This window comes from Petaurus breviceps, unplaced genomic scaffold, assembly GCF_028583685.1.
Source record: "Petaurus breviceps papuanus isolate PSGF00001 unplaced genomic scaffold, PetGlider_PUasm1.0 183, whole genome shotgun sequence".
Classification (NCBI taxonomy): domain Eukaryota; kingdom Metazoa; phylum Chordata; class Mammalia; order Diprotodontia; family Petauridae; genus Petaurus; species Petaurus breviceps.
In genome coordinates this window covers 8,193,892-8,212,387 of record NW_027185791.1, presented here as the reverse complement: position 1 = coordinate 8,212,387, position 18,496 = coordinate 8,193,892, and the positions used below count along the sequence as shown (strand labels likewise).

Here is an 18,496-nt window from a genome sequence, read left to right as displayed (position 1 = left end):
GACATATGGGTTGATTGAGATGGATAATTGTGAGACAACTTCTTGCATCAGTCTTCAGATTTGACTGGGTTTTGGGTTGGTATAACCTAGGTCGGTCCTTAAGGGTCTCTAAGCAGTAGGTACAGGTGGTCTAGTTTTCTAGCCGCTCTCAACAAGGTTCAAACAATGCAATAAAGTTTTCTCACAAGACAAAAATTGGACTAAACCCATAAATCAATAGAAAGGTAATTGAGCTACTTCCATAATTTACTCACAAGACATAGTGTGGTTCACCCAGTTCTCACCACCACTTTCTGTTCTAAGCCCCTCCATTCCCTCAAAAGCTGTCAAGTCTCAGGACTGAGAGAGTCTATGTGAATTCGTTCTGAGTCCTGAACACCCGAATTAAACAGGAACTTTTGGAACACAGGCTGTTGTTAAGTTAGCGACTAAGCTTTATTTGAGGAAGAGCTTTACTTTGAAAATTAGTGCTTGATCCTGTGATTATGCTGTGCTTACCTAGGTCACAAAATTTCACACAGTTTATAAAAATGATGTGGAAGTAGATCTTACCTCCCTACATGATTAAGAATTGAGTACATCGCATAGTTATAGTAGCATGCTAACACATCAAAATGTGTAAGCTCCTATTCCCAATCAGTTTTACTCTTCTCTCTAAAACATGGGAAGAATAAAATAGATGAGTTAGTGGTTGTGGCTGTGGGCGGCGTTTTGACAGAGATGAAAGGGCACTGCAGTTTGAATCAGTCGACCTGAGTTCAAGTTTCTGCTTTGCTACTTGCCTGAGTGTGACCTTGACAGAGACACTTAACTTCTCTCATCTGCAGTTTCCTCTCTTGAAAAATGGAGTTAATATCTGCCCTGCTTCCTTCTGCAGAGCAGTTCGGAAGAAATAAGATAATACATATAAAAATCACTTTATAAACTATAAGGTACTATACAGATATATGGTGTTAGTATTGGGAAAACAAAATGGTATACATGTCTTTTTTTTCTTTCTAAACTTTGTGTTTTACTTTTCCATATTCAGACCTGGTGGATGCTTTGAAGCCTGATTATGTGGCTCCCCTTGTCCTGTGGCTATGCCATGAGAGCTGTGAAGAGAATGGAGGCTTATTTGAGGTACTGTGCTTCCCTTTTTGTTCTTTTCTCCCTCTGCCATTCAAAGGCAATAGATAACATGCAGTTCATTCATTTAAAAACAACTTATTCAGCATAGATGACAGATACTTTTCCAGGTCCTAGGGATACGAAGACAGAAAACAAAAACAGTCTCTTCCCTTGGAGACTTTACATTCTTATGTTCTTTTGATTCTTACACATAAAATTTTCACTAGTTATTTTTTACCACTTGAGTTCTAGTCACATTTTGCCAGCTGCCTGTCAGACATTTTGAAATGGGTGTCCTGTACAGGCTTCTCAATCTTAACAAGTCCAAAAAAATTCATTATTTTTCCCTAGCCTAGAGAAGACTTATGGAGGAAATATGGTAGCTACCTTTATGTATTTGAAAAGTTGTTTTATAGAATAGGTATTAGACTTTTTTCTGTCTCTAGTTTACCACCAGGAGCACTTAGTAAATGTTTGCAGAAGTTGAGTTGGAAGGGACCTCAGAGGCTATCTAGTCCATTTAATACCTGAATGAGAATCCTTTCTGTATCACCCTTAACAAATGGCCATCTGACCACAGCATGAAGACCTCTTGGAAGGGGGAACCCATTCCCTCCAGCCACTTTTGTATAGTTGTTAAGTAGCCTAAAATAGTCTTTTTGAATCTTCCACATTTGATGTAAAAAGAATTTCCATAATTGGTCATTCACCCAGCAAGCGTTTAAGTGGCTGCTGTGTTCTAGGCACTTGGGGAGATACAGAGATACAATTGAAACAGTTCCTGACTTCAGGGAGCTTATATTCTAACCACACACAAGTATATACAATACCTTGAAGAGGAGAGCACTAGAAGATTTTTGGAAAACACTAATAATTAGATCTTTCTAAAAGGAATGGGCTTGATGGTAGTAGGCCCCCACCTAAGTACAGTTCTTCAAGTGATGGTTAGATCGCTGCTTCTTGGGAACGTCAGAGAAGCCTTTCCTGATGCTTCTTTTCCTCTCACTCCCACCTTCCCTCTCCCTCTTACAAATGTTTATATCTGCTTCCCTAGGACACTGGGAAAAACCTTGTATTGTTTTTGTATATGAATTTGTGTGTGTGTGGGGAGGAGGGGGAGAGCAGTCGAGGTTAAGTGACTTGGCCACAGTCACACAGCTAGTGTGTATCTGAGGCCTGACTTAAAGTCCTCCTGGCTCCAGGGCTGGTGTTCTGTCCTTTGCATCACCTAGTTGCCGCTGTATATGAATTTGTATACTTATTCTTTTAGTAGAATGTAGGCTCATCCCCAGCACAGTGCCTGGCATTCAGTAAATAAATGTTGGTAGCTAGGTGGTATAACAGTTCTCATTAGTGCCAAACTTGGAGCCAAGAGACTTGAGTTTGACTCCTGCTTCTGACACTTATTAAGTTTGTGACCCCGGGCAAGTCACTTCACCTCTTTGTGCCCACTTTCTTCATCTGTGAAGGTATTAGTAACATTCACCTCATTGTGTGAGGATCAAATACGATAATATATGGAAGGCATTTTTCAACCTTTAAAATGCTATATAAATGTTATGTATTATTATTATTTTTTATTGATCAGTTATGTTTGTATTGGAGTAGATAATGAAATTTTGATTTTTATGGGCCTTGGGGAGAATTTTACTCAGATTTCTTTCCTTTTTGAAAGAGTCTGAAGCAAGGCATTTTGTCTACTTTCATTCAGATTTTATCTTGTGAGGGAATAAGAAATCTCAGTTCTGATCATCAGAACCATTGCAATTTACATCTGTTTGGTTTTCATCATGATCTTTAAAGCAAAGATCACTGTGCTTCAAGCCCAGACAAAGCGCGGTTCCCATTGTAGCAAACCATGGACTCTGCTGCTTTCTGGCTTGATTGTACTTGCTTTTAGAAAGTATTTCCACATATAGTGGCATCATCTGTTTACCCCCAGATGATTTTTACTCTCTAAAATACCTTCTTTGCAGAGATGGAAAATATTGGTAGGTTTTCAGCACAGAAAGGAGTGGCTCCAAACTAATTAAAGATTTGGATTTTCCATGTAAATATTCTCTGGGGTATTTCTGTCCTTATTTACTGAATTCAGTTTTCCATCTTTTTTTTCAAATATTTTATATTGAGAAAATAAAGAGTAGCAATATATAACAATGCATAATTAATCCTATAATAAATTCTGGGCTTAACATAGTGTTCTCCATTTGTTTGATGTATATGCTCATAATATAGAACTGTCATAAAATTGTGAGATGGGATTTTACAGCACCAGCTCATTCATCCCTGTCTCTAGGCAGAAGCCCTTTCTAGGAAGATATTTGTTAAGACTTTATTTTAAAGTTTCCAGAGAGGATTTTAAATCAAATCATGATTCTTTTTTTTTTTTTTTAACTTTCTCTCTTTCCAGGTTGGAGCAGGCTGGATTGGGAAATGTAAGTGCCTCTCAGTTGTTGTTTGTTTGATCACTTGCAGCACTTTAAGCCTAAATGTGACCCCACTTAGAGCCTCATGGAAAGTGTGCTAGGAGCTTTTGAGGGCTAGCTCTAATTTATACCTTCCTGATTCAGCATTTCTATGCCTATGTGAACATAGATGCCTAGAACACTTAAATTCACTTATTGTTCACCAGTTCCATAACATTCTCAGAGTTACCTCTCTTTCCTCATCTTCCTGTTAGTTCATATGGAGATCTCTCTGTCCTTTGTCTCATCATCATCCTTTTGAACCATGATCAGCTTAATAGTCTCTACCTGTACCTCTTCTGGCCATCCTTGCCTTCCTTGATACTTAGGAGCAGGATTGGAAGGGTGTGGTAGCTACTTTGGCTGTGGCAAAGAACAGTGATATTTTGGGCTGGAATCTTGAGGGAGGTACGGGAACATACTGTTAGTCTACCTTTTTCCCAGAGTTTCATATGATTTTCTTCTTGAAGCATGAAAAAAGTTGAAAGGATAGGACATAGACTGAAACGTTGGTTGATAACCTTCAAAGATTGAATTAAACTGTTTGGTAGAAGCCTAAATCTGTTTTGCCTTTAGCTTCCCAATTCCAAGACAACTTTAGCAGATCACTCTGCTCTATAAAAGTTCCATTTCTGTCTCACTTTTGATTTGTATTATTGGTATTAAAATTGATTTTCTAATTTGATATATTTCAAAGGTAAAGCACAATTGGACATTTGTTTCCATCAAGGGTCAATTGTCTTCAACACAGGGAACTCATATTCCAACTCCTGAAATTATTTTATGTGTCTCTAACACCTGAGTCCTAAGTGACTATAGAACTTTGTGGCCATTTCTGAAAACATTGATTTTAGTAGGAAGAACCAAGCATGACACTAAGAGCTCTGGCATCATAGCGATTAGGAATCCTTAGAAATAGGTATTTCTGTTAGTCTCACATTATGGAGATCTTCAGCCTAGTGACTCTTAAGGCTGAACTACCAGGAATAGTTAGCATTCTTCATGGTTATTTATTCTTCTGGACACTTTTCAGCAGAAGAAACAAGTTGTATTCTTGTTTCACAGTATTTTTTGTTAATATTGGTGACCTTGTGAATTAGCATCCTTTTAATAACTGTAAGACTTGTTGGAAAAAAGAAAAGGAAGGATGAGAGGGAGCCCACGTAGGGCAACATAATATAATTACTCTAATTGAAATTTTAAAAAAAATGTCCCCTTGGATTTCCTCAACATGTGAGATGATAAAGATTTTTATGTATTGTTTCCATTTTACAAATAAAGAAATTAAGCTTTATAAATAAAAAGACATGTAGTATAATTCTTTTTCAATATTAGGAAAAATCTTTTAAATTTATCCTTCTAAGATGAAGAACTCTTAAGAAGGTAAGTTGCATTTTTTTTTCTGGATACCTATTTTAAACTTTGTGATTTGATGTCTTTCCTTTTGTTCACTAGTACGTTGGGAACGAACTCTTGGTGCGATTGTCAGACAGAAAAATCAGCCAATGACACCTGAGGCTGTGAAGGCTAATTGGAAGAAGATCTGTGACTTTGACAATGCTACCAAGCCTCAGACTATCCAAGGTAAAGTGAATCACTATTTCATCCATAAAACGGATGCCAGGGAGATAAAGAAGAGACAACTAGTTGTACTTAGTTGAGACATATGCCTCCATTTTAATTTTAATGATGTATGAATTCTATAAAAGCCTGTTTTCTGCTTCAGTATAAGTTAAAACCATTGAACTTTCCTCTCCAGGTCCTTAATATGAACCTCTTTAAATTGATAGTAAAAGATTTTTGTAAAGTATATTGTCTAGCTATGAATGTCAAAATCTAGAGCAGATTTGCTGTGTGATTTTCCTTAGGGCTCCTCTACTAAAGCATTTTGACTGTGATTTAAGGATTATTAGTTCAGACATGGTTTTTAGATGTAGCAATTACTTTGTAAGCTCTTACAACTCTTGGCATGCTATTAATTTAAACTTTTATTGCTGTGATCTCCACCACACAAGAACAGCTGACTCAAGGAAGGATAATTTATGTTATTTGTATCACTCCTGTTTTTAGTTTTCTACTGTTGTTCATAAATTCCTCCTTTGGATGATTGAAAGTGTTGAGCTTTTATACTTCATTTGCATTTAATTGTTAGATTTTTAGAATTAAATAGTAGCATGTAATAATAACTAAATATTCATATATAGCTCTTTGCTTCCCTCACTGTTACGTTATTTGAGCCCCACAGCAGCCTTGTGAGGTAGATGCTGCAAATATTATCGTATGCAGATTACTAATGAGCAAACGGAGGTTCACAGGGATGGGAAATAATTTTCTCATGGTTAGAGAGTGTCAGCAATGAGGTATTAGTGTGTGTTTCCTACCCTGTCCATCGCTCTTTCCACTCCAGCATTATTTTTGAGGGGTGGTTTAAGGACAGGAGCTGTGTCTCATTCCTCTTCATAGATCTCTCAGTGCTTTATCATCGTGCTTTTATAAGCTCTGGGCATTTGATAAATGTTTGTTGAGTGACAGCACTTCTGTGGTGCCACCCACTTCCCAGTCACTCAGCTTCAAAATCTTGCAGACATCTTGGATCTTCCTTCCCCTTCTGCTTTATCTGCTTAATTGCTGCATTGTCCTAATTTATGCTTTCAAAACTTCTCTCTTATTCATCCCTTCATTTCATTTCCTCTTCTATTCTAGGTCGAGCCCTTGTCATTTAACATGCTTATTCTTTAATTATACTTTAACTGTTCTCCTTGCTGCTAGTTTCTCTGTACATTGACATCAGATTTATCTTCAGGATAAAATCTAGACTCTTCAGGATGTTTCCCAAAGTTCTGGCTTTTATTCCATCTCAGTGTAAATGCACCATTCGACTATTTTTTGTTCTTGTCTTTGTTGTCATGTTCATGCTGTTTTATTCTCTCCTATGGTGCCTTCCCCTCACTTTTTTACCTTTCCAGATCTATTTGTTCTTTTGAGGTTCAGATCAGTCTCACCTTTTCTTCATGAAAGTCTTACCTGCATAGTCTAGCTATCATCAGCCTCTCCTCAGAATGTCAGGACCTCTGCTGTCTGGGACCAAGCAAAATGAATTGCTTTTTCCACTGGGTAGCCCTTCAAATACTTAATTACAGGTTCCATAACCTTCCCTTCAGTATTTTTTTCTTTAGACCAAGTTACATTCTCAGTTCTTTCAGGTGATCTTCATAAGACTTTTAACTCATTTAATGTGCATTAAGGACATATATGCAAAGCACTGTGCTAGGCACTAGGGATATAAAAATTAGAATCAAACAGTCCTTTTTCTCAAGAAGATAACTTATTTTCTGTTCAGTGGACTCAAAACCTTTCACTGTCCACTGGTCATCTTCCTCTATGGATGTTCTCCAGCTCATAATAGCTAATAATAACAATTTGCATTAATATAGTGCTTTAAGATTTGCACAGCATTTCACTTTATATCATTTGAACATCACAGTAACCCTGTGAAGTGTTATTATTCCCTTCGTTTTGCAGTTGAGAGAACTCATGATTATTTTTCTTAACTTTTTATTTCTAGGTGTTAAGCCCTTTTTTGTATATTTCTTAAGAAGTCAGTGTTCATTTATTAAGCACTTAACCATGTGCTATCACTGTACTAAGCACTTAGGATAAAAAGAAGTTTCAGAAACTCTGTTCTTGCCCCGGGGGAGTTTGCATCTTAGTGGGAGAGAGACAGCATGTGAATAATTGTGTACTAGGGTACGTTCAGAGTGGATGGAGATGGTCACAGAGATGGCATTAACAGGAGGCAGGGCTTGTTAGGGGAATAGGAGAGCTTTTTGTAGAAGGTGGGCTTTGAGCTGAGTCATGATTGAAGTTAGGGAAACCAAGAGAAAGAGGTAAGCGGGGGGGAAAATGCATGGAATCGAGAGATGATATTGGGAGCAAGGAGTAAGGAGGAGGCCAGTGCAGCTGGACACTGTGGGAGGGGGTCAAATGGAGGGAGACTGAAAGATAGGAGGGAGCCGGGTTATTCGAGCTTTAAATGCCAGAACAGGACTTCTGTTTGATCCTGGAGATAATAGGAAGCCTGTGTAGTTATTGAGTAGTGGGTGACATGGTCAGATTGACACTTTAGAAAAATCACTTTGACAGAGTTGCTCTAAAATCTGTGACAACATTGTAGGTTTTTGTTTTTTAAAGGTAGAATTTTGTTAATATGAAAATTGTCTTTTTTTTTCATTCCTTCAGCTATATTCAATATAAGATAGTAATATAGAAACTCCATGTTTTCCTTCCACCTACTCATTTTTATCCATTTTCCATTGCCTGGAAAGAGTTTCATAGATCTTAGATGAATATTTCATATGTCTTCCTTGCTCCCTTTTCATTTGAAAAGACAAACAAAAATACCTGAAGATTTTATAATACAGCTAGGTCATGATTAATGAGAATTTGAAGAATGTGAAATTAGATTTAGTAAAAATTATAAAATAGTGCCAGGTTGCATTTAATGTGAGCCAAAATTCAAATGATGTGATATATATGAGCTAGTCAGGAGTTTTAACATGCTGCTTTGTTGTTTTTTTGTAATTACCTATCATTGAATGTGGACATTGATGTGCTGCTACATATACTATTACCAACAGTTGTTTGTTTTTTTTAAAGAGCCCATAACAAAATGGGTAGAAGTAAGAGTATTTCAGATGAAAACCCTGTGGGCACAGAAAATAAGAGGCTTGTTTTTACATTAGGACAAAAGTTTGATGTAATCGAATGGTATGAATATGACTATAGTAACTGTAAAAGAAGGTGAGCTATTGGAATATTCTGGCAGAATAAAAGAAAAGGCAAAGTTGCATCAGCTTTTTGTGGTTTGTAAACATAAGGAATAAAAGTGTTACAGTGATAGAAATGGAGCATCTTTTAGCTATATGGATTGAAAGTTGTAGTCAAGTCATTTAAGACAGTCAGAAAATAAAAATGAAGTAGATAGTGAAGAAAATTGTACTGCAAGCATTAGTCATTTAGATTATTTTTAAAAAATCAAGTTTAGTTGTGTAATATTAAAATTACCAGAAAGGAAGCCATTGTAGATATGAGGTCACAGCAGCTAATTATCCTGGTATTTTTGAAGAAAATAAAAGAAAAAAAAATGGATATGCTGATCAAAAAAATTTTAATGTGGATAAAATAGGGTTGTTATGGAAAAAGATGCCCTCTGGAATTTATATTTCTAAGAAAGAATAAGTTCAACCTAAATTTAAAGTGTCAAAGGTTCACCTAATACTTTTTTTTTTGAGGTAATCCAAAAGGGGATTCTAAATTAAAACCAATGCTTAACTATTGGTCTCAAATTCCTTATGCTCTGAGAGGCTAGAACCATTGATTGCTTCCAGTTCTTTGGCAGTCAGATAAGAAAGCTGTTTTTTTGAAGACTAGTTTGTTTTTTTCAATTTATTTTAACCCAACTGTTGAAAAATATTGCAAGGACGCTGGTATTGTGTTTAAAGCCTTGCTGAGTTTAGATAATGCCCCAAGTCATCCAACCCATACTTGGTTCATTGTGTAAAATATGAGGATGAAGATTCACCAACGTGTGGATAAAGCTCTCTACACTTACTAGCATATATGTGAAGATTTTAAAAAGAGAAGACATGGGGGCAGCTAGGTGGCGCAGTGAGTAAAGTGCCGGCCCTGGAGTCAACAGGACCTGAGTTCAGTTCTGGCCTCAGACACTTAACACCCACACAAAAAAACTAGCCGTATAACCTTGGGCAAGTTACTTAACCCCAATTGCCCTCCAAAAGGCAAAAAAAAAAAGAGAGAGAGAGAGAGAGAGAGAGAAGACAGTTCAGTCAGTGCTGCTAAAAAATTTTAAATGACTTTAACAGTATTTTTTTTTATCATATAGGTTGTAGGCTTACTTGATATTTTAAGTATGATATTTGGTCATTTAGAAATTTTGCCTTCTATAACTTTTATTAATTTATAATAAACTTGAATCAGAAATACATTTTTTTCATCCTTTGCTATTATATTAATAAATAGATAAATTTGATTTATTGTATATAGCCATTGGGTTGAAACCAGCTACCATATTTATATATTTACCATAATTTATATAATTATAACTTCACATAGTGAGAATTTGAATAATGTGACAATAGGATTCATTGTTTGCGCTTATTGAGACCTAATTATCTTGAGATTTATGATGTATCTATATTATTTTTAGCCTTTGAGGTAAAGAGGCAAGTTTTTATTTTTACAAATGAATAATATTACTGTAAATATATGAATTGTTCAAATTTAGTTGTAATTTTTAAAGTTTGGAAAAGCACACACTTATATGTGCATAAATATGTCTTGTTACTGAATTATATGAAAATATGAAGTAATATTAAAAACAATTGTTCCTTGAATATTTATTTTTGTATTGGAAAATATCAGTTAAAATGTATGTGCTTATTTTTTTATGGTAGAAATAACACTGTTTGTATGGTTAGAACATGTGGTTTTAAGTTCTGGCTCTAACATTTCTGTTTTATCTCTCTGAACCTCAATTTCCTCATTTGTGAAATGTGGATAATAACTCACAGCTTTGTAAACCTGAAAGTGATATGAGTATCTGTTGTCTGGGTGACACTATAAATAGAGTGCTACACCTGAAATCAGGAAGGCTTGATTTCAAATCTCACCTGAGACACTTGCTAGCTATGTGACCCTAGGCATATCACTTAACCTGTCTGCCTCAGTTTTCTCATCTATAAAATGGAGATAATGATGCTTGCTTCTCAGTGCTGTTGTGACGATAAAATGAGATGATACTTGTAAAAACACTTTGTAAAACCTTAAAATTCAATGTAAATGCTCCATAGCTGTTTTATAAGAATATTTCCTCTCAACCCATAGCTTTTTGAGGATAGCAGCTATGTGTTTTCATTGCTTTTTTAAATCTGGCATCTAACATAACTGCTATACATTGGACTCATACTTTTTGAACTGTTTTGAATCTATATGGGACATTCTTACAGAACATAAATATAATTGGTGCCCTCTTTTTAGCATAATTATACAAATTTATTTTCAGTAGTATTTGAAAGATGGACTTTTTGAGGGAAAAGCTTTAATTATGATCATTTTCTGCAGAATTTTCTCTATTTCACCCATCTTTCATTAATAACGGCAGTTGTTAGAGTAACACAAATATCTGAAAAGTTTTTCTCCTATTTCTAGAAATAATTTCTCAATATTCTTGAATTTTGCTTGAAAATTACTTTTTTGCCTTTTCTTATTGAAATGTTAAAATGATTCTGACATATTACATATGTGGTATTACAGATTCATTGTGTATTTTGATATCGGAGATGAAGATAGCCTATGATTAGTAGTAATCTGTCAGAGTTAAGAAATGGTACAAGGGAAGGCATAAAGAAATATATTAGCGAGTTTCTTTTGATGTGAAAATTCTCCGTTAGTGCCTTAAAGCATTGAACTGTTATAAAAAGGGAATTACTGTATGTGCATTTCAGATGAAAAGCTACCTTCTATATACTAGCAGTTCATAAGATTTCATTAAAAGTTATTAGCAACATTAATTTAAGTAATTTGATTCTATGATAAGCAATTATGTACTAAACTATTATATATAATTATTGAAAATACCAATTAGTTAAGGCATTTGCCATTTTAAATAATGTAAATTATTAGAGCTGAGAAATGACTAATAATAATAGATTAATTTTTAGGTTTTTTAATGACCAGACAGTTCTTAAGATTTAAACAGTTTTGCCAAGCATTATTTGAAATATTGCCAAGATGCTTTGTGGTTTCTAAAATTTGCTATCCCAAGTAAACTCTTATTTCTGTATGGTTAGTTCGACAGTGAACATGCCTTTATTGGAACAACTTGTTCCAGTTCTTACTAAAAGGTAGGACTCATTAGTCTTTGGTGTTTTATTTTTCTCAAATATTTCAATTCTTATGCTTCTTGAAAACAAGGACTGTTTTCGTTTCCCAGCATTTAGCATGGTACTTGTGCATAATAGGCACTTAATTGATACTTGTTGAGAGGAATCAAAGTAATTCTTTTTAAAATAAATTTTTATCGATATAGTTTCTTTTTACATTGCCAGAATTTCTCTCAGTGTCTCTCTCCCCCTCCTCCCAGGGAGCCATCTTATATAACAAATAATAATTTTGAAACTTAAAAAAAATCTGATCATTATATTGAAAAAATTGTAAAAACATGAAATATTTCACACCCATAGTACTTCCTACCTCTGCAAGGGAGTGGGACAATGTCTTCTCATATGCCGTCTTTGGGCCATGGTTTGAACAAAGTAATGCATAAACACTTATATGATAAGTATACTTGGTCTGAGTGTACTGACCTATTCTGCTTTATTTTTTGGACTAGGTAACTCAGCAAGGTGGCAATGTGCATGGTAATTTCTGTTAGTTAAGTTGAGTGTTGAAGAAGCACAATACATAAAATTAGGATAAGCCAACACACCTAATCCTCACAATTTGGTTTTATGACTTTATTAGAAAGATGCTTAGATAGGATAGAAAACCAAGTCCTAATGTATCTTTTCATCTTTCATTTACTTTTGTTAATCACTGTTCTTCAGAAGGGATGTTCAAGGACTTATAATACTCTTTTGAACTTACACGGTGATGTTCACTTTTGGATACCAGGCACGTTGTCAAAAACAAAAAAATATGAAGTCAGAATTTCCAAAATTAAGAACATTCAAGTAAGGATGGAAAATAAATACTAGTTCTTATGTGTCTATTTTGAAAAAAGTAAATACAATTCAATATAAAACAGTTACATAATAAAAATAATTGTATTTTACAAGTATTTATTAAACATCTACTGTGGGCAAGGTATTGGGCACATATATGTATTTGTGGGTGTATTACTTATCTCCCCTCAAAGAGTTTACATTCTTTTGGTTTGAGGTGGAGAATATGAGGGGATCAGTGAAGAGATTCAGACAAAATGATCTTGAAATATCTGAGGAAGGAGAATTTAAAGTTGGGAAGGGGAATGATATGAGGATCAGGGAAGGCTAAATGAATGAGTTATCAGCTGAACTTTGCCTTAAAGGAGATAAGAATAACGAAAGGCAGAAGTGATGAAACAGTACATTGTAGATATGTTTTTCAGTTGTGTCTGACTCTTCATTATCCCATTTGGGGTTTTCTTGGTTTCTTGGCAAAGACACTAGAGTAGTTTGCCATTAGTAGTTTGCCATTTCCTTCTCCAGCTCATCTTGCAGATGAGGAAACTGAGGCAAACAGAATTAAGTGACTTTCCCAGGGTCATATAGCTAGTAAGTGTCTGAGGCCAGATTCAAATTTAGGAAGACTCATCTTCCTGACTTCAGACTTGGCACTGTGTCCACTAGATATGCATCACTTAGGTCTTCATTCTAGAAATCGGGGTTGGCCTTTGTGAATTGAGGTGCTCCCAGACTAGGAAACAAATAAACTAGTAACTAGTTTGGTAGCGATGTGTATGAAAAGATTGTACAATGAAACACATTTGTACTCTAATCCTACTGGCTTTCACAGATATAATTAAGTCCTAGAGTAACACCTTTCTAATATTTAAAAATTTATAATAAGGATAAGAACTTGTCATCCAACTGGAGACCCGTACATGCATCTGGTATAATTTGGCAAACGTCTATGCCTCAGATAAATGGTTAGAGTACTAGAGTATTATATGGATGAAACAGCAAATACCAGAAGGATTTTTATGCAGTGAATGGCTGTGGTAAACATAATTTTCTATTGTAGTATGTCACTGCAAGACAAAAGAGGATTACATGTCGATGTGTGTGTGTGTGTGTGTGTGTGTGAACTTTTAAAAACTCTGTTAATTGTAGGAAGCTTATTTTTAATTAAGAATTAACAGAGAACTGATTGCCTTTCCTAGAAAGAGTTTGGTACTTTTTATTGTTCTTATTGTCTGTATTTAGTTATTTTTATGTATTTATTGTTGATAGATTTTTAAAATAGATGTTTACATATTGCACTTAAGGGTAGCTAATTTCTTGGAGAGTGCCCTGTACTGTTTGCTGTGAGCTTCAGTGTATAGCCCAATTTATTATGATATTTGAAATGTTTTGTGTCAGACCAAACATTAGTTGAATAAAGTAAAATTATGTATAGATGACTTTAAATTACAGACTTTGTATTTGTATATGAACTGCAAAGTCTGTATTTTTATCCTGGAGGAAATAGAAGAACCCTTGGAGGTTTTTGAGCAGGGGACCTGATTATTTTGGGAGCTTTGTGAAGAATGGATTAGAAAAGGGAGAAACTAGAAACAAGGGCTAGTCCTTTCTTCATCCCCCAAAGTGGGAGATGATGTTCACCCAGTAGATGAGAGACATTATGGTATAATTTGTAGAATGCCAAACTTTTCAAATCAGGAAGACACGGATTTAAATCCTCCCTCAGACACTTAATATTATAAATATGAGCTATTTTTATTTTTGTCATTAAGATACCATGCCCAAGAAATGTGAACTTGGCTTCTGGTTGGTCTTGAGGGTGAGAAGCCTCTAATGCTGTGTGTCACTTAGCTCTTCAGCCTTATCCTGGCGTACTTTGTGTATGAGGCCTAAGGCCATCATGGCAGGTGCTGTTTTCCTTTAGTTTGCATATTTCCAACTCTGGTTGGAACCCTCTCAGATGATTAGAGTGTATGTGGTAGGAGGAGAGGAGTTTTATCAATAAAAAGGAGTCGTGTGGTAAGAGAAGACTCTTATCCTGAGCACTGGCATCCACTTCCTCTTGCTTCTCTCTCCACAAAATACTTCCATCAGTATTCTTTGTAAAGAAAGAAATGTAGGTGATGTGTCATTGATTTACAAGACTGTATAATAGATAATGTAATATGATGCCAAATTATTTGTGGTTATAAATTAACTAAATTTAATCCTTTAAAAATTTCAATTGCAAGTTCCATGAACCTGTTTCTTAGTGGTAGTTATTTATTGTAGGTTTTTCTTTGACTCAGGAAATATTTTTACATATATTAAATATTGTCCTTAATTTTTGCTTATTTTAGAGTCAACTGCAAGTGTGATTGAAGTTCTAAGCAAAATGGACTCTCAGGAAGGCATTTCCATGAATCATACAAGTCATGCTGTATCCTCTGATACCACTTCAGGATTTGTAAGTATAGGGAATAATGCTAAAGCAACTGTCTTCTCTGGTGCCTACTTTTTTTTTCGGTAGATATTGTCAACTTTCGCTTATCTGTAATAGTTGGAAGAAGCCAGGTGCATGGATGGTTTAAACAAGAGTCTTTGTACCTTTGACTTTGGGATGTTAAAATGTGGAAACAGGTGACATTGATCAAACTTACAATAGTGACACTAATCAATGAGCTCTAATACTTTTAAGGCTGTATAACTTAACTCTTCTTTATCTTTTTCCCTCTTATCTTCTTGCTTTTCCCTCTCAGATGCAAAGGAATGCTGTATCTTTGACTGTTGTGCCCTAAATAATCTTTTCTTCTCCCTCCTTTATTGTGTATCTCATCCTCTCTAAACCTAGGGATCAAGGGTTAACTGATAATTTTCAGGGCCTTTAGCTCTACCCCAGTCCTGGATGATGAAAATAATTCTTTGGGAATGATCCATTGCAGAGCCTTTCCTACAGTATGGTGAATAAGGTTCATTGTATGGGCCCCGCTACTTTGAAGTACCTCTGCCAAAGAGGCTGAGGCATAGTGTAATTTGCCCGGGAGTCTGTAACCCACCTGCTTACCCTCCCCTTTACTCCTTCCCTGCCTCCTACAAGGTAATTTAACTCTGTGTGCTGAAATGTATAGATTTGGCCAAGTTCAGTTTTTAATATATACATTTTCGAACACTTCCTTATCAGGAAATCAGTTGTTTTTAAAATTGACTGTGAACTTAAGTGTAAAAAAAATGACTATCTCATAATGAGGGATATACTCAGTGTTAATCGAATTCTAAGTAAGATAATCAGAAACCAAGGATGACACTTACTTTTTGTCCTTTGACACAATTAAATAAATGTTTGCACAGTATCTATTAGGAATCCTATATGATCATTGTATTAGATGCTGTTGACTTCTCAACTTGGAATATTAGAAATGTTTTACTTTCTTTTAAAAACTATTCATTTGTCCTATTCCTATTTTTACAAGGCATCTTCATGTCTTATTTGGAAAATTTTCATTGTTATATAGTCTGAAGATTTATAGCATAGCTGCTGGCTTCACACTGTCACCATTTCCAAAGAAATGAAGCTCAGGGTGGCTAGGTGGCACAGTGAATAGAGCACCAGCCCTGGAGTCAGGAGGACCTGAGTTCATATCCGGCCTCAGACACTTAACACAGAACTAGCTGTGTGACCTTGGGCAAATCACTTAACCCCAGTTGCCCTATCTTCCCCTCTCCAAAAAGAAAAAAAAATGCAGCTATCAGCTGGTATATATTCTATGCTTTTCTCTTGTTATTTTTATACTTTGCTCTTATTTTTATGGCCCATTACCAAAAAGTCAAATATTCCATGATTTTTAGGATACTGTGATATTTTGTAATCAGGAACAAACTTGTTAAATTAAAAAAAAAATTAAGCCATATAAGATGGGAAGTTTTCAAATTTTATTTTAGATTGTACGTGATTGAAAAAGCAAAAAATCAACCTAAAGGTTGACTGCTAATAGAAAATGATGCAGAATAACATCCGTGTGACATTCATATACTAAGAGTTAAAGAGGATTGCAGTCTAGTTAGTCATATTACATAGACATTACTCAGATGAATATATAAATTAATGCTACTTTAATAAACATTGTTATTCTATTAATTCTAAACAAATCTAGTTCCATAACTGGTCTTGGCATTGTATTTCTCTACTGCTGTGACAGAGGCTAGAAAGAGCAATGACCATCAAAGCTAGAGGGAGAAAGGGTGAAAATCCTACCTTTTTAGGGTCATAAACAAAGGTCAGGAACAAAGAAAATCTTTTTCCTATCACCAAAAAAACTGGCATCCCTTCATATAAGGAACACTTTCTTCCCTTCCTTTCCATCTCTTTCTCTCTGTCTTTTTCTCTTGTACACAGACATACCCTCACACAAGCATGTACACGTGCCCCATAGCAAGAACCCATTTTAAATAAGAAGTCAAATATGATAAAGCCGTAGCACCACTTCAAATGAATTAAGATGGGATTCCATCTTCTCATTTTTTTCTAAAGCAAAATTTGAGTACTCATAAAGTAAAATAATAAAAGAAACCAATTTTTTTTTCACAGAATAGAGCAGTTGGCTATAAGCTGCCTCCACACACCTTTTCTTATACTGAACTTGAAGCAATTATGTACGCCCTTGGAGTGGGTGCATCGATTAAGGATCCAGAAAACTTAAAATTTGTTTATGAGGGAAGCTCAGATTTCTCCTGCCTCCCCACCTTTGCCATCATTGTAGCTCAGAAAGCCATGACAGGACTCTCAGAAGCTCCAGGATTTAACAATATCAACTTTGCAAAGGTATGTGCTTTGAGAAACATTTATTGGCTTTTTTCCTTTGTGGGTGAGAATAATACCTCTTTTATTTCCATGTACATTTGTTTTTGCAAAGTACCTTGTAGTATTTCAGATGTAAACATTTGGCAAGTCTTTTCATTTTAATTTAGAATAGGGATAGCTACTGGATATGTGATTTCTTTAGGATGCTCCTGGTGAGGACGTTCTTTACCACTGCAGGTCAGTCACTTCTTTGCAGTTTTAGAGTGGCCCAGAGCACTAAGAAGTTAAGGGTTATTGAGCCAGGAAGTGTCAGAGTTGGGAACTGACCCAAAGTGACCCTGTTCTAGGCCAGCTCCAGTCATTCTGCCAGGCTGCCTCTTACACTGCTTTTAGTGTTGTTTTCCAGAATAAAATATATATGATTGTTTAGAAAATGAATACTGTTTTAATAAGAAAAATACATGAGTATATCTTGAAAAAGTTTTTAAAAATGATATTTAGACAGGTTGAAAGACTAGGAAATAGGATAACCATTTCTCAAACCCAGGTTTGGTCACCAGTCCAGAGATCTCCCAGTGTACCTTTGGGAAGGGTTTTTAATGACATTTTTAAAGTGACTAGTGTCATAAAATGCATCATTTTTTAAAGGGACCTTTGGGAAGCATTTTTAATGACATTTTTAAAGTGACTAGTGTCATAAAATGCATCATTTTTTAAATGTGTATTTCTTATTATTATTCAGGACCCAGCTTAACTTGGGAAATGTCTGATTTGTAAAAATGAAGTATTTTAATTTTAATTTATTTTTAAAGGTTATAGTGTTACAGATTTAGATGTGGAAGGGACTTTAGAGACCATCTAATCCAACCCACTCTTTTTAAAAACAAGATCCTAATACCCAAAAAGGTTAAATGACTTATTCAGAGTCATACAATTAGTAAGGGACAGAGCCAGGATGAGAACCTATTTCTTCTCATTCTAAATCTGGTGTTCTTTCCACTGGGTGAAATTATTTTGTTTCGTATGTTTAAATGCTTTTAACGTGATAAAGTAATCTCAGAGCCCAATTTTCTAACTCAAAAGAAACAATAATTGCAACTTTCTTGGGGCTCTCATGTGGGAACAACGCACGTGCCTAGTAGTTTAAGACTGACATAATGAAGCTTTAATTTACCTCAAACTCTAAAGCTTAAATTTAGAAACTGCCTCCAGGAAGACCTGACTGACAGCAAATGACCAGAAGCAACAAGCTGTTTTATACAGGCTTAGGAAAACTCATTGGTGACTAGACTCTAAACCAGATGTTCTCAACATGTTCTCTCTAAACTTTAAAAAAAAAATTGATCATTGTATTTCAGTATATATTGATTTCCTTTGCAATCCTATGTATTTTATTTTATGTA

At 35.2% G+C, this 18,496-nt stretch overlaps 1 protein-coding gene across 1 annotated transcript in view; it reads left to right on the top strand.

Annotated features, from left to right (window-relative positions):
• The window catches only part of HSD17B4 (hydroxysteroid 17-beta dehydrogenase 4), a 141,045-nt gene that overhangs the window by 61,800 nt on the left and 60,749 nt on the right, over positions 1-18,496 (top strand). Inside the window, exons 9-13 of the mRNA XM_069087844.1 lie at positions 1,031-1,122; positions 3,521-3,545; positions 5,031-5,159; positions 14,656-14,762; positions 16,881-17,120. Of these exons, the coding sequence (XP_068943945.1) occupies positions 1,031-1,122; positions 3,521-3,545; positions 5,031-5,159; positions 14,656-14,762; positions 16,881-17,120 (593 nt within the window). The remainder of the gene's footprint in view (positions 1-1,030; positions 1,123-3,520; positions 3,546-5,030; positions 5,160-14,655; positions 14,763-16,880; positions 17,121-18,496) is intronic.